Source organism: Cucurbita pepo, chromosome 3 (assembly GCF_057944985.1).
Source record: "Cucurbita pepo subsp. pepo isolate OVF chromosome 3, ASM5794498v1, whole genome shotgun sequence".
NCBI classification, from domain to species: domain Eukaryota; kingdom Viridiplantae; phylum Streptophyta; class Magnoliopsida; order Cucurbitales; family Cucurbitaceae; genus Cucurbita; species Cucurbita pepo.
Window position 1 is genome coordinate 16542097 of NC_141800.1, and position 12406 is coordinate 16554502.

Below are 12406 nucleotides of genomic sequence, written 5' to 3' on the forward strand. Positions count from 1 at the left end.
TACTACAGTAATATATGCTTTGACTCGTTATATATCATTTCGGCTTCACAGTTTTAAAACGTGTCTCCTATAGAGAGGTTTCCACATCTTTATAATGAATGTTTCACTCCCCTCTCCAATCGAAGTGGGGTCTCATATTTTCAGCTCGAGATCGCAGGTTTCACAGGTTTACTACTCGTTCGAGCATAGTCAAAACCGAAACCAGTTTCAAAATCCAAATCCAACAATCATGTTTCAAACCAAATAACAAAGTTCTATTTTAAGTTCTATGAATCCAGTGAAGTTTCAGCCTTTTTCAGGCCTTGATGATAGACCTTACTTGATGTGGGTTTAAGTTTATCCTTTTATATCCAAACTTTTCCATGCTCCACAAGCTCAAGAAGAAGCATGTTTAGACAAAATCATAATACAATACAGAAAGAAATGGCAGCAGCAGGTTGTTTTAGCAGTGTCCATGTTTTGTGGATCCCATAGACAAACACAGACAACTCTACTTTTAAAATTGGCCTGATGATGTCTCAAGGGATTGATTAGCCATGATTACAATTACTTGGGGCTGTTTTTGGGCCTTTCAGTCAACCAGTGGGTAGCATTCTTAAAGTTAAAAACAACAAAACAAAAGCTCTTTTCTGAATCTTGGTTTCCATTACTGCCAAAACCTGCAACTTTGTCCCCTGCTTTATGTTCTAGTTTTGTTCATTTGAATACCCATCACAGGCTGGCTTGTAATGAGCTATAATAAGAAGAAGGCATGCCTGAGAAGCCAATCAACAAAGCCAACTTTTTACAGTAAAAGTAATGCAATGCAGCAGGAGAAGAGGGGGAATTCAGGATTCACACACTGTAATAAATGATCTTTTTCATTAACTTTTCTTGTGGAGGTTTTCACCTCTTTTACATCACTATGGTAATGAGTATCATTCACTTGTATTTAGCAACCAATGTGTATTCCTAGACAGAGAAAGAATGAAGAAATGAAGGGAGGAAAAGAATTTTACTCAATGACTGTTTTCCAATCCTGCACAAGCATAAGCTTTTCATGATTAGAGCATGAAGAAGCCATAATTATTGATTAATGGGCGTAACGATCATTACCTGAAAGCTAAGCGTCGTCGATTACGAGACCGAATTATGCAGCTAAGAAGATATGATGATCAAAGGCACAATGTGTTGGGAAGGAAGGAATGAGGACCTGATAAAAGAGAACAAGAACAAGCAATAGGAGACAAAGAAGCTAAGACCCCACAGCAGAACCAAGAAAAGTATTTCAATGAAAGAATGAAGAGAAAAATGAAAAGCAGAGGGGGGAGAAGCATACTTTTTCGGGCTATGGGCTATGAAACGTCTCGATCGATACCTTCAAGGATGAGCTCCACCACCATCTGGGACCAGATTTGCAGTCAAATCAGATAGCTTTCTTGAGGGTTGAATTATGGAAGAGTGGAACAAAGCTTTGTAAAGGAGACTCAAACAAATCCTAATCTAGTTTGGGGAGGAATCTTGTTCGAAAATTTTCGAGGATTACGACATACAAAGTTTCGGGTCAGGCGAAAAAAGATAGGCCAGAATGGCTTAGCTATAAAGGTTGGGGAAATGGGGGGGGGGGGGGGGTAGCTTACTTTTAAGTGATTCCACAGGCCTCACTTTATTTATGGCTGCATTGTGTAGCCATATGATCTCACTTTCAGAAAAAGTTCAGCTCGGTGTATCCATGTGCGTACGGGAGAAGCTCCTCAACCTCAATCTTGGAACTAGAATAACTCATGCTTTTCTTTAATCTCCCTCGGCTCGACTCAACCTCGGCCCAAAACACTCCATAAACCGGTCTATGATCTGAGAACCTTGACTCTCCACGGACGTAGGATAACTGATGGAGGCCTTCTCCATGCCACAATATCCGATCGCACCTTCATAAACAGCATACGTAAATCAGCATCATGCTTCTCTGTTAAGCTAATGTGTAATGAGTTTAGATTAAATAGAATGGCTAGCAAGATGGACTTACCAAGCGGGTTTACGACGTTTCTCTTTTGGGTGATTGCCCTCCCCTGCATATCGATCTGAATTAGTCGAATACTTGTACGTCGGAGGAAAGTAAATCTTTCCTTCGTTCCATCCAGCAAAGACACGCCCGCGTCTTTGTTCTATTCGTAACTGCATTCGAAAATAGTTGGTTCATACTTTTAACAGAAACCATCTGGTTCACTAAATAACTATAACCAATTCAGCTCCAAAGCATCAGGTTATGTGGTCTTACCTGATCCTTCTCAAGCAATCCCCTCCAGTTTTGCATCTCTACGAGTGCCTTGGCAGACCGGTACGAAAGAGCGATCCGATAGTTTAAATCCCCGAGCCAAATAACTCGACTGCAAGATAGTTTAACATGGTAAGACTAATGAACATAATACAAATATACAAATGAAGATGAAAAAATATCTTACTCATGCTCAAGGATTGTTTCTGGGGATTTCTCGTCACTGCTTGCACCGTGCACTCGTGGGAACCTCGTCTTCTTGAGTATCTCCATCACGTCTGAGTTTCTTCGAAGCTCGTCGCCTTCTTTCTCTCCTGATGTTAAGTGAGTACAAATGAAGCAAAAACTTGTCTGATGCAATGACATGCTGATAGAAATTGATCCCTGCAGTAGATCAGTACTTTGTTTCAATGAACCAAAACATTTCAAGATATTGGAAGATAATATTGCTATTGTTATCTAATTATTGATACCTTATTCCCAAGGTAGCCCATCAATCCTCTACCAACAGAAGAAACTTTCATGTTTCGGACATGATCCCTCAAGTCACTTTTAACCCATATGGTGAGAAATATGCCAACCATTTGCTTGCTTGCTACCAAGCAATATCTTGAATGTCCTGGCATTCTATATCCACCATCCTGAGATGAAGAACCACCATGGGACATTGGCGAAAACAAAACCGTGCTCGGTGACTCCCACGGAACATTATCATCATCTGACGAACCCCATCGTGAGCAGTCGCTAGGCCTTGAGTAGTCACTCGGCCTGCAAAAGTCACTTGGTCTAGAGTAGTCACTTGGTCTGCAAAAGTCACTAGACCTGGAATAGTCACTTGATCTTGAGTAGTCACTTGGCCTATGGCCCCATCTAAAGTTAGGATCAAAATCACTCGACCGATGACCAAAGATAACACGGTCACAAACACTGAATCTTCGATCAAGTCGTGGCTGTGGTATCGATGGATCGTCCATTCTCCAGCTGTTGGTCGTTTGAAACGATCGGCGATGGAAGAACGACGAATTCTTCTGCCTAGCAGACCCTTCAAAATCTGCATTTATTTCCACAATGGGCTTTGGAATTGGAGAAGGGGTATAACATGCATTACCACCACTAGTTCCTGGGAGATTGTTAAGAGTCTTTCGAATGAGAGCCTGCCATTTCTTAGCAGGGCCATTGTCTTCAGCTCCCAGTATATTACCAGCATTCAATGGCACTATCTCCTGAAACCTGAAAACTTACCAACGTTATTCTCTTCTTCAAGGCGAAGAAAGCAAGTAAAAGATGAGCAAAGGGTTATCATAATCATTACCCAAGAACATAGATATCAGCAGGGGGTGAAGAATGAAGCCAATCATCCAGATTTAGATTATTAGGGGGAGATCTTCCAGCCACGTTCCATGTAGCAACAAAAATGCTGGAGACAAAGCCACTCAGTTTACAAATCAAAACCAACCAACCAACCAAAATGCAAGAAAAGAAGAACAAATTGTTTACCTATAGTTTTGCACATCTATAATACGAGGATGGTCAAGATTCATCTTCCCTCGCCGCCCCTGCTCGCCGTTTTTGCTGAATTTCTCTGTGAATTGATGAACAGATTGATAAATTTCATGAAGAAGAAGATGAACCAAGTTTATATGAACAATTTTCTGAGAGCTGAAGTGGGGTGTGTTTATGAACCTGTCTTGCTTTTCTTGATGGTGCATGGTTCTCTCTCTGAGAAGCTGCTGCTTCTGTAATCCATTTCACCTCCTGTAGAACAAAGGATGGAGTGCTTTAGATTTGGGTTTCTGCAATTGAGGAAACAAGAAATTCAAAGAGCTACCTCTATAAGCAACATCGTCCGCTTGAAAATCATCGCTTTTGCACCTAATATTGAACCATTTTCTGACCATTTTCTTGGACCATGAGAGCTACAAAACCAACAAGGGACACCAAACAACAATCAGATTGTTCACAAAAAGAAGATTTGAAACAAAATCCGAGATGGGTTTTTAAGAAATTGAAGAAGAACCTTGCTGTTCTTAGAATTCTCATCTCTCATTGTTCCAGCACTAATTCATACAGCTCCACTACTACTCTTTCCCCCACTCAGAATCTGTGGGTTTCGCTTCAAATCCTCAAAAAACCCATCAAAATCCAAAATGGACAAGGATTCTCCAGCCAAAATCTTAGGTTTTCCCACAAAAACCAAACACACCCAGTTCTACAAACACTTGTGAAGATCAAACCCAAAATTTCCTTCCTTTGAGTGAACAAAAGAGACCCAAAACAAGAAGAAATGGGGAGAGATTCCTGAAGTAGAAGAAGACAATGCAGAGAGAGAAAGTTTTAGAGAGATATAAAGCCCATAGAGCTTCTCGTTCTCTGTAAAAAACAGCAAAGTATCGAATTTGAAGAGTCTAAAGTGCAGAGAGAAAGAGAGAGAGAATGAGTGAGTCAGTGTTAAGGGTCTCTCTTCATGATGGAGCAACGGGAATGTGTTTTATTTTAGCTTTCTTTTTTACCCTTCTCTCAACCAAAGGCTGCCCTCTTCGGTCAGCAAAGCCATGGAGAAGGGGCAGCCTCAGACACAGACACAGACACAGACACCCCCTCCCCTATGCCCTTCTTCTCCTGCCCTGTTTTGGTCTACCATCAAAGTAAAAGCAATCTAAAGATAGCAATAAAGATAAAGCGACATGTATAATATTAGTACTAAATGTTTTTTGTTTTGTTTTGTTTTGTGTCTTTGTTTTTTGTTTTCTTCTTTTGTTACCCAAAGAATGTTTGGGGGCGAAGGTACAGTAACTTCACAAAAAGGGTCATTACCTCAAATCCTTTGCCTTCTTTAACGCCTTGGGTTTTGTGTTTTCCCCCCATCTTCTCGCTTGATTCAGATTTTGTTTTAAACTAATCAAAGCTTTCAACTTTACGTGTTTGTATTACAATTGTTTATAATCTCTGCAACAACAAGAGGCAAGAAAAATACCCTTTGCCTTGGAAGAGACAAGAACAGAGGGAGAATACTCAACTATATACCAAAACACATCAAATAATGATTGGGAGAGGTAGGAGAAAAGGCAGTTTCTGGACCAATGTGCATGTTTTTTAGCTTAGAATTTTGACTGGGAGAGGAGACCCCAATGATTCAGGAACTTCAAGCAAAATTCATGCTCTTTTTTGGGTACTTTCTACCATGGCTTCAATGTTATGGGATATGGAATTCATTCCATCCATATTAGTTGGAGACATAACGAAGCATTGTTTATAACAGTGTGTAAACTTCTTCCTAGTGTTTCAAAACTTTGAGGAAAAGTTCGAAAAAGAAAGTCTACAAAGAACAATATCTTGAGTTTGGGCTTTTACAAATGGTATTAGAAGAGACACGACCTCCAAGAAAATGGATTGTGAGATCCTATGTTGGTTAAAGAGGAAAACAAAACATTTCTTATAAGAAGATATCGAAAGGTGTGTCCGATAAAGACCCCGATCTCCTAAGGGAGTTGATTGTGAGATGTCTAGTGTGCCACGAGGATGCTGAGCTCCAAAATGATGGATTGTGAGATAACAGAGGAAAATGAAATATCTAATACTCAAATATTAGATTGAATCAACTGCTTTTTATTTTAATCAAATTTATAAATTTTCTAAATTAAGGACATGGGTTTAAGCTTGGAAAAAATGGAGTCAGATTGAGACCACGCGCATTCCGGCCGCCGACCGCGCGGCTGCTCTGCCACCTTGAGCGTCAAAATCACCCAACCGCCGTCGTCCCAGCCTGGCCGTTGTTTAATTTATCGTTGTTTTATTCAATTTTGACTGTGATGGGTTCCATTTGGCTTTTTCCTTCTCCTCATCATTGGTTGGTTCATAAAATAATAATAATAATAATAAAATAAAATTTTCTTTTTCAAAAATAAAAATTAAAAAAAAAAAGGTGTTCTTTGAATGGACAAAATATAGTGAGGTTACGGCGGAACATTCCAATTCATTACCTCTATGCTTTTATTATCATTATTATTATTATTATTATTAAAATTTAATATTTATTTTCTATTTGTTCTACCTTTTTTGGCGTCAAAAAAAAAAAAAATTAATTCAATTAAAACACCCCTAATCCTCCAATAATCATAATGTTCATTGGGTCTTTTTTTTAATTAATTTTTAATTCACTCATCATAACCATTAGCCTTGAATTTTAGTTCCCTTCCTCAAACCTTTATCCCAACTTTCTTTACTATAAATTATATTTTATAAAAAAAAAAAAAAAAAAAAAACAAAATCAACGAGCCCTTCCAACATGCTTCATTTACCCAATATAAAATTATTACAAACAAAACATACTTACATTTTCAGTTCGTATGATTGAGCTACCAAAAAGGAAAGTGCATCATATTTGTATAGGTAGTGACTTATTTAGATATGGTCTGGATTCATTCATGTATTCCTTCTATTATAATAGTCAATAAATGAATGAACAACATCTTTACGACAAGTTAAAGGGCGATGAAGAGTGGACTATGGAGTATATAATATAATGTTGTATGATAATGAAATTGTTGGTAAGATAAGGATGGTGGTTTTGCTTTTTGTATGAAATTTAGAAGAATTTGTTGGAAGGTGGGAATTTAGAAAGAGAGGGAAAATAAAGTGAAGATTGAATAATAATGCAAAGGAAACATATAAAGAGAGAAAAATGGGCCCATTTTTTTGTGTTTGTTTTAGTGTATATCCAAAGAACGAGGCAATGCTAGTGGGGTTACCATTTGAAAAATGTTGTCAGTTTTGGCTCATTACGTATCACCATAAGTCTCACGGTTTTGAAAACACATCTATTAAGAAGAGGTTTCCATACCCTTATGAGAAATGTTATGTTCCCCTCTTCAATTAACGTGGGATCTCACAATCTTCCTCTCATGTAACCAGCATTCCCGCTGGTACATTGACCAGTGAAATTCAAACTATTAGCCCCACACGAGGTTTGTGAATAAGTGATTGTCTGATAATGAGCAAGGAATGTCCGTCTTTCTGCTAAACAGGATGTATTGAACTCATAATTCATTAGATACTTTTTATGAATGTCAACTAAGTATCGTAAGTAAATTACTCCCGGTTGTTCAATCATTTGATAACCAGAGTCATTCTTTGAATTTTGATACCATTTGTAGTAGATATCGTCTTCTTTAGCCCTTAGATTGCGATATTATTTTTTATAAAAACATGGAAACTTCTCCCTAATAGATGCGTTTTAAAACTGTGAAGCTGACGGTCATACGTAACTAGACGAGTGAATCAAACCTAGTAGACAAAACGGGATCATGTTGAAGATGTTCAAATGGCGGGACCCACCAAGCCATCTTTTTAATCAATTATTCAAAGCATCTATAAAAGAATTTTGTTATATGTTTCCTCTTATTTTTGTAAAACCCTCATCATCAGATTCCTTTCACTCCCTTTTTCTTTTAGTTATTTAGTTTCTCTCATAAAAGTCATGTTTTAAAAATTAAAAATTTAAAAATTTAAAATAATTTTAGTTATTTCTTATTGGAAGAAAAATAAAAATCCATTTTTTTATTAATATATATTTTTTTAAATAGTAGAAATTCGAAATAGATAACTATTGCTCCGTGACTATTTGAATTTTGAAAATTAAGTTTATTAACATTATCTCGTACTCTTATGAATGCCATTATTTATTATTTTTTAATAATGTTTTCAAAATTCATATTAAATTTTTTTTTTTATAATGTACTTTTATTTTTTGAAAGTTGACTAAAAATTTAAATTTTTCTTAAAAAAGATAAAGGCTATTGTAAATAAAATTGGGAAAAAAATAATTAATTTTTAATTGGTAGTCAAGATTTTGAGATTGAAAAAGTAGTTTCAAAGATTTTTATTTATTTATTTATTTTTTTTCCTTTGACTTTAGTTAAGATTTCGAAAGTATTTTTTATATGCGGAAAATCAAACAAAGAAATTAGTGATGAATTTTTATTTTACTTTTTTACTTTTTAAAAATACATTTCTAATGGTTAGTTAAATTTTAAAAATAGAGGAAGCATTAATCTAGCAACTAATTAATTTTTAAATTTTAAATTTTAAATTTTCACTCAGTATATAACAGCATAAATTAATATTTGTATAATTAAAATTATTTTGAATTGATTTTAAATGAAATAAAATGATAAATAGTTTTAAAATTTAGAATTTAAATTAATTGAAGTTTAATGGACACGGTATTAGTTTTTTCTTTTTTTTTTTTCATTTTATATTTTAAAACAAAAAAAAAATCTAATGAAATTGAAATAATTACGAATTTCAAACAGTATTTAATTTTCCTTTTATTGACGTGACATGTTTTGGAATTATTATAAAAGTCTTATCCTAATTAAATTAGATTCTATTGGGTCAAAAAGATGAGTTTTGTGAGTGAAATACAAACAAACTATTTTTCTCAAATAATTATATTATTTCCACGTGGACAATTTTAAAGATATTATTTGTCATTTAATCCGGACAAACATTAATAATTTCAAATTCTTAGAATGTCACCCAACTTAAAATTGTTCTAAGCAAAATACATTTTAATTTTAGAATTTTTGTGATTAAATCATGCAATTTACTGGTATAAACGGTAATATTTAATTCTTTTAAGGCTTTATTAACAATTCAATATCATTCTGGTTTGAATGTTGTATCAGTTCATTTGTGTGTGTAGTTGTACTCGTTGATGGGAGAAAGCATGAATACAAAATTACGAATTTATGTATACATTTACGACTCAGAAGATCCCAATACTACTTTTGATTGAACGGCTGAGATTTCATCAACATAAACACAGTCTCGCTAAAATAAAGCAGCATATTCATCCTGCCACGTAAAAATATAATAATAAATTAAAAGTAAAAAAAGAAAAAGAGAAATAAGGGAGAAGATTTGATTGGCGCTTTTGCTTTTTGTTTCCCAGACCACATCCAAAGCCAAGCCTGGGACAGTGAATCTCAGGAGGGGTAAAATAGACAATTCACAAGTCAGCCAAGACCGGCGAATCCCGGTCACCGCCACCGCCACCTCCACCACCACTGCCACCAGTAACAAGCTGCCTTTTCTTTTTCTCCCCTTTTTCTTTTCTCCCACCCCCAGAAAGATTCCTGCTTTGCGACTACAGAAATAAAAGTTTTATTATTATTATTATTATTATTATTATTATTATTATTATTAGGATCGCTTTCATTCATTGTAATCGCGTACTTAAAAAAACGACCATTTTAGTTCTTAAAAAATAAAAATACTAGAGATCGAAATAAGTAGGGTAGTATGAGTTTGTGACGTGCGTATTTTATAAATACGGTAGGGTTTAGAAGATGGTAGAAAAGTAAAAGGGGCTAATAATTCCCTGTTGTGTCTCAACTCTCAAGTCCCTTTCTTTGTAATTTACTGCTTGTTTATACCCTGTGTTACTGATGCAAACCTTTGAGTGTTTGGTTTTGTATGGAAGTGGGCAGATAATATTCCCATAAACAGCATAAAAATGGTGGATGGGTACCACTGAAAATGACTATGCTTCTAATCCTTGGGGCTGTGTTCTCTCGTTTGGGATCATCCCTGTCCCTCACCCTCTCATCTTTCAACCCACCAATTTCGAGCTGGATGCACCATCCAACTACTCCCACTTCAAATCCAACGTGTAAGAATTGAGTGTAATAGCTCAAGTTTATCACTAGTAGATATTATCCTAACAACTCAAGTCTACTGTCCGTAGATATTATCTTCACCACTAGCACATATTGTTCTCTTTGAGTTTTCCATTTAAGGTTTTAAAATGCCCAGTAGGAGAGGTTTTCACACCCTACTTGCTTCGTTCCCCTCTTCGACCAATGTGAGATCTCATACTCTACCCTCCTTGGGGGCCTAGCGTCTTCGCTATCACACTGCCTCATGTTGGCTCTGATACCATTTATAATAACTCAAACCCAGTGCTACCAAATATTATACTTCTTGAGCTTTCCCTTCAAACACTTTCCCTCAAAGTTTTAAAATTCGTCCGGTAGGGAGAGGTATCTACACATTTATAAAGAATGTTTCATTCATTTATCCAACCAATATGAGATCTCACGTAGAAGGACGTACGTGACATAATTGGTGAAGAAATTAAATTGTAAAAACTTGTTTTTGTGTGAATGTTGTTGTAAATAATGTAAACAATAACTTTTGAATTGAAATAAATTAGAGCAACAATTTGAATTTTTCATGTAGTTGAAATTGAATCGTAAATGATGTCATTTATACCTTTTAGTTTTTGTATATCGATATTCTAAATTCTTCTACCATGTGAAAATTTTCTTGAAATATTTCGTTTCGAACCGTTTTAAAGTTATGAAACCCTTTTCAAATGTAGGGTTATAACCGGAAAATATTTTGTATAATTTAACTTACCATTACGAGGACACGAGAGTAAAAAATATTGTATTTTGATTAGTGTAATATCCATAGTCATTTCGTTTTTATCCCTTAATTTAATTTACAGATTGACCAAACCTAAAGTTAATAGTTAGGCAGTCGAGTCGAACATATATACGTAGGACTCCGAGTTAAAGTGGATATTGATAATTGGTTCATAAAAAAAAAAATCTAAAGTAAATTGTATTTAGAAAGATTCAAATCCTTAATCATGTGTTGGTGATAATTAATTAATAATTATGTGTGTTTTGTTTAATAATCTAGTAGAACAGTTCATGCAGATCCATGATAAAAATATATATTAGAACCTAGGATTTTTGGACCACCCTATGAACTGAAAAGAAGGAAGTGAGACAATTAATTTATATTATACTCATCTTTTTCTTACAGTCAAAAAGTAAAAATCAAATGGTTTCCTTTCCTCCTATCAATATAGCCTTTGTTTTGGGACCCTAAAATCATTCTAGGAGCCTGAACGAGAAAGCCCAAACATGACAATATCTGTTAACGGTGGGTCTGAGCCCTATATATATATATATATATATATATATATATATATATATATATTATTCGAGGATGGTTGGAGTTCATAGGCTTGTTATACATAAAATTGAATTCCGTGTAATTTTGTGTTCAAATCTGTATCAAACGGTTGGAGATATTATATTTACGGGTCAAAAAATTTAAAGCATTTGGTTTTAAAAAGTATTTTGTATGAACAAATATTTAAATTAAAGAAAAAAAATGGTGAATAAATGTGAGATATTGATGTGTGATAAGAATAGAGGAGGCATTGATGAGAGTTGTGTGGGGCTGATATTATGAGCTGACCCAAGAAAAGGCCTTCGCATTCATAGTATTAATGCTATCACCTTCTTCGCTATCAACAAAACGTGTGGTTTTCAATTGTTTTATCTCTTTCTATTGTCTCATTCATAATTACGCACATTGCCTATTTTAGTTGGGTTTTTCTAAGGCTCGAATAAGATTTGGTTCAAAAGTATTCTTCGTGGGTATTGTTTTCTCGTGTCGAGTAATCAAAATGGAACAGCGATTGGAGTGGTGATGTGAGATCCCACATCAATTGAAGAGAGAAACGAGTCGAGTAATCGAAATGGAGCGTTCGTTTGGTTTAAATGGCGTTCAGGCGATTGGAGTGGTGATGTGAGATCCCACATCAATTGAAGAGAGAAACGAGTGTCAACGATGATGCTTGGTCCATGAATTGTGAGATCTCATATCAATTGGAGAGGGGAACAAAACATTTTTTTACGAGAGTGTAGTGTTAGACGAACACGACTCTACACATTTTTCTTTCTTTTTGGAGTCCTTTGTTCGACATTTGAGATTTACTAATCTATTGGTACGGCTAAGTTTAGGGCATGGCTCTGATACCATGTTAGACGAACACGACTCTGATATTGTCCACTTTGAGTGTAAGCTCTCGTGGTTTTACTTTGAGGTTCCCCAAAAGGTCTCTTACCAATGAAGTTAGTATTCTTCCCTTATAAACCCCTAATCATTCCCTAAATTAGCCGAGGTAGGACTTTCATCATCCAACAACCTTTTCCTAATGGACACATTTTTAAAATCTGGAGGGAAGTTCGAAAGGGAAAACTCAATTAGGACAATATTTGCTAACGGTGAGTTAGAGCTGTTATAAATAGTATCAAAGCCATACACTGGATGGTGTGCTGGCGAGTACGC

At 35.5% G+C, this 12406-nt stretch overlaps 1 protein-coding gene across 1 annotated transcript; it reads right to left on the reverse strand.

Moving 5' to 3' along the window:
* Window positions 1-842: 842 nt before the first annotated feature.
* Window positions 843-4824, reverse strand: LOC111790475 (type IV inositol polyphosphate 5-phosphatase 7). The gene is made up of 13 exons (XM_023671385.2): window positions 4272-4824; window positions 4083-4170; window positions 3938-4009; window positions 3752-3836; window positions 3567-3671; window positions 2728-3484; window positions 2442-2638; window positions 2258-2366; window positions 2006-2154; window positions 1620-1907; window positions 1319-1382; window positions 1096-1192; window positions 843-1018 (listed from the first exon to the last, which is right to left on the reverse strand). The coding sequence occupies exons 1-10, from the start codon at window positions 4299-4301 to the stop codon at window positions 1685-1687; spliced, it is 1815 nt and encodes a 604-aa protein (XP_023527153.2). The 5' UTR covers window positions 4302-4824; the 3' UTR covers window positions 843-1018; window positions 1096-1192; window positions 1319-1382; window positions 1620-1684.
* Window positions 4825-12406: the final 7582 nt, after the last annotated feature.

Excerpts from the sequence above, each read along its gene's own strand:
- LOC111790475 (XM_023671385.2), bottom strand. The coding sequence starts at position 4,301 with ATGAGAGATGAGAATTCTAAGAACAGCAAG. Across the intron at positions 4,171-4,271 it reads AGAATTCTAAGAACAGCAAG|CTCTCATGGTCCAAGAAAAT; the intron begins GTTCTTCTTCAA and ends TTGGTTTTGTAG. Across the intron at positions 1,908-2,005 it reads AAACGTCGTAAACCCGCTTG|GTGCGATCGGATATTGTGGC; the intron begins GTAAGTCCATCT and ends CTGTTTATGAAG.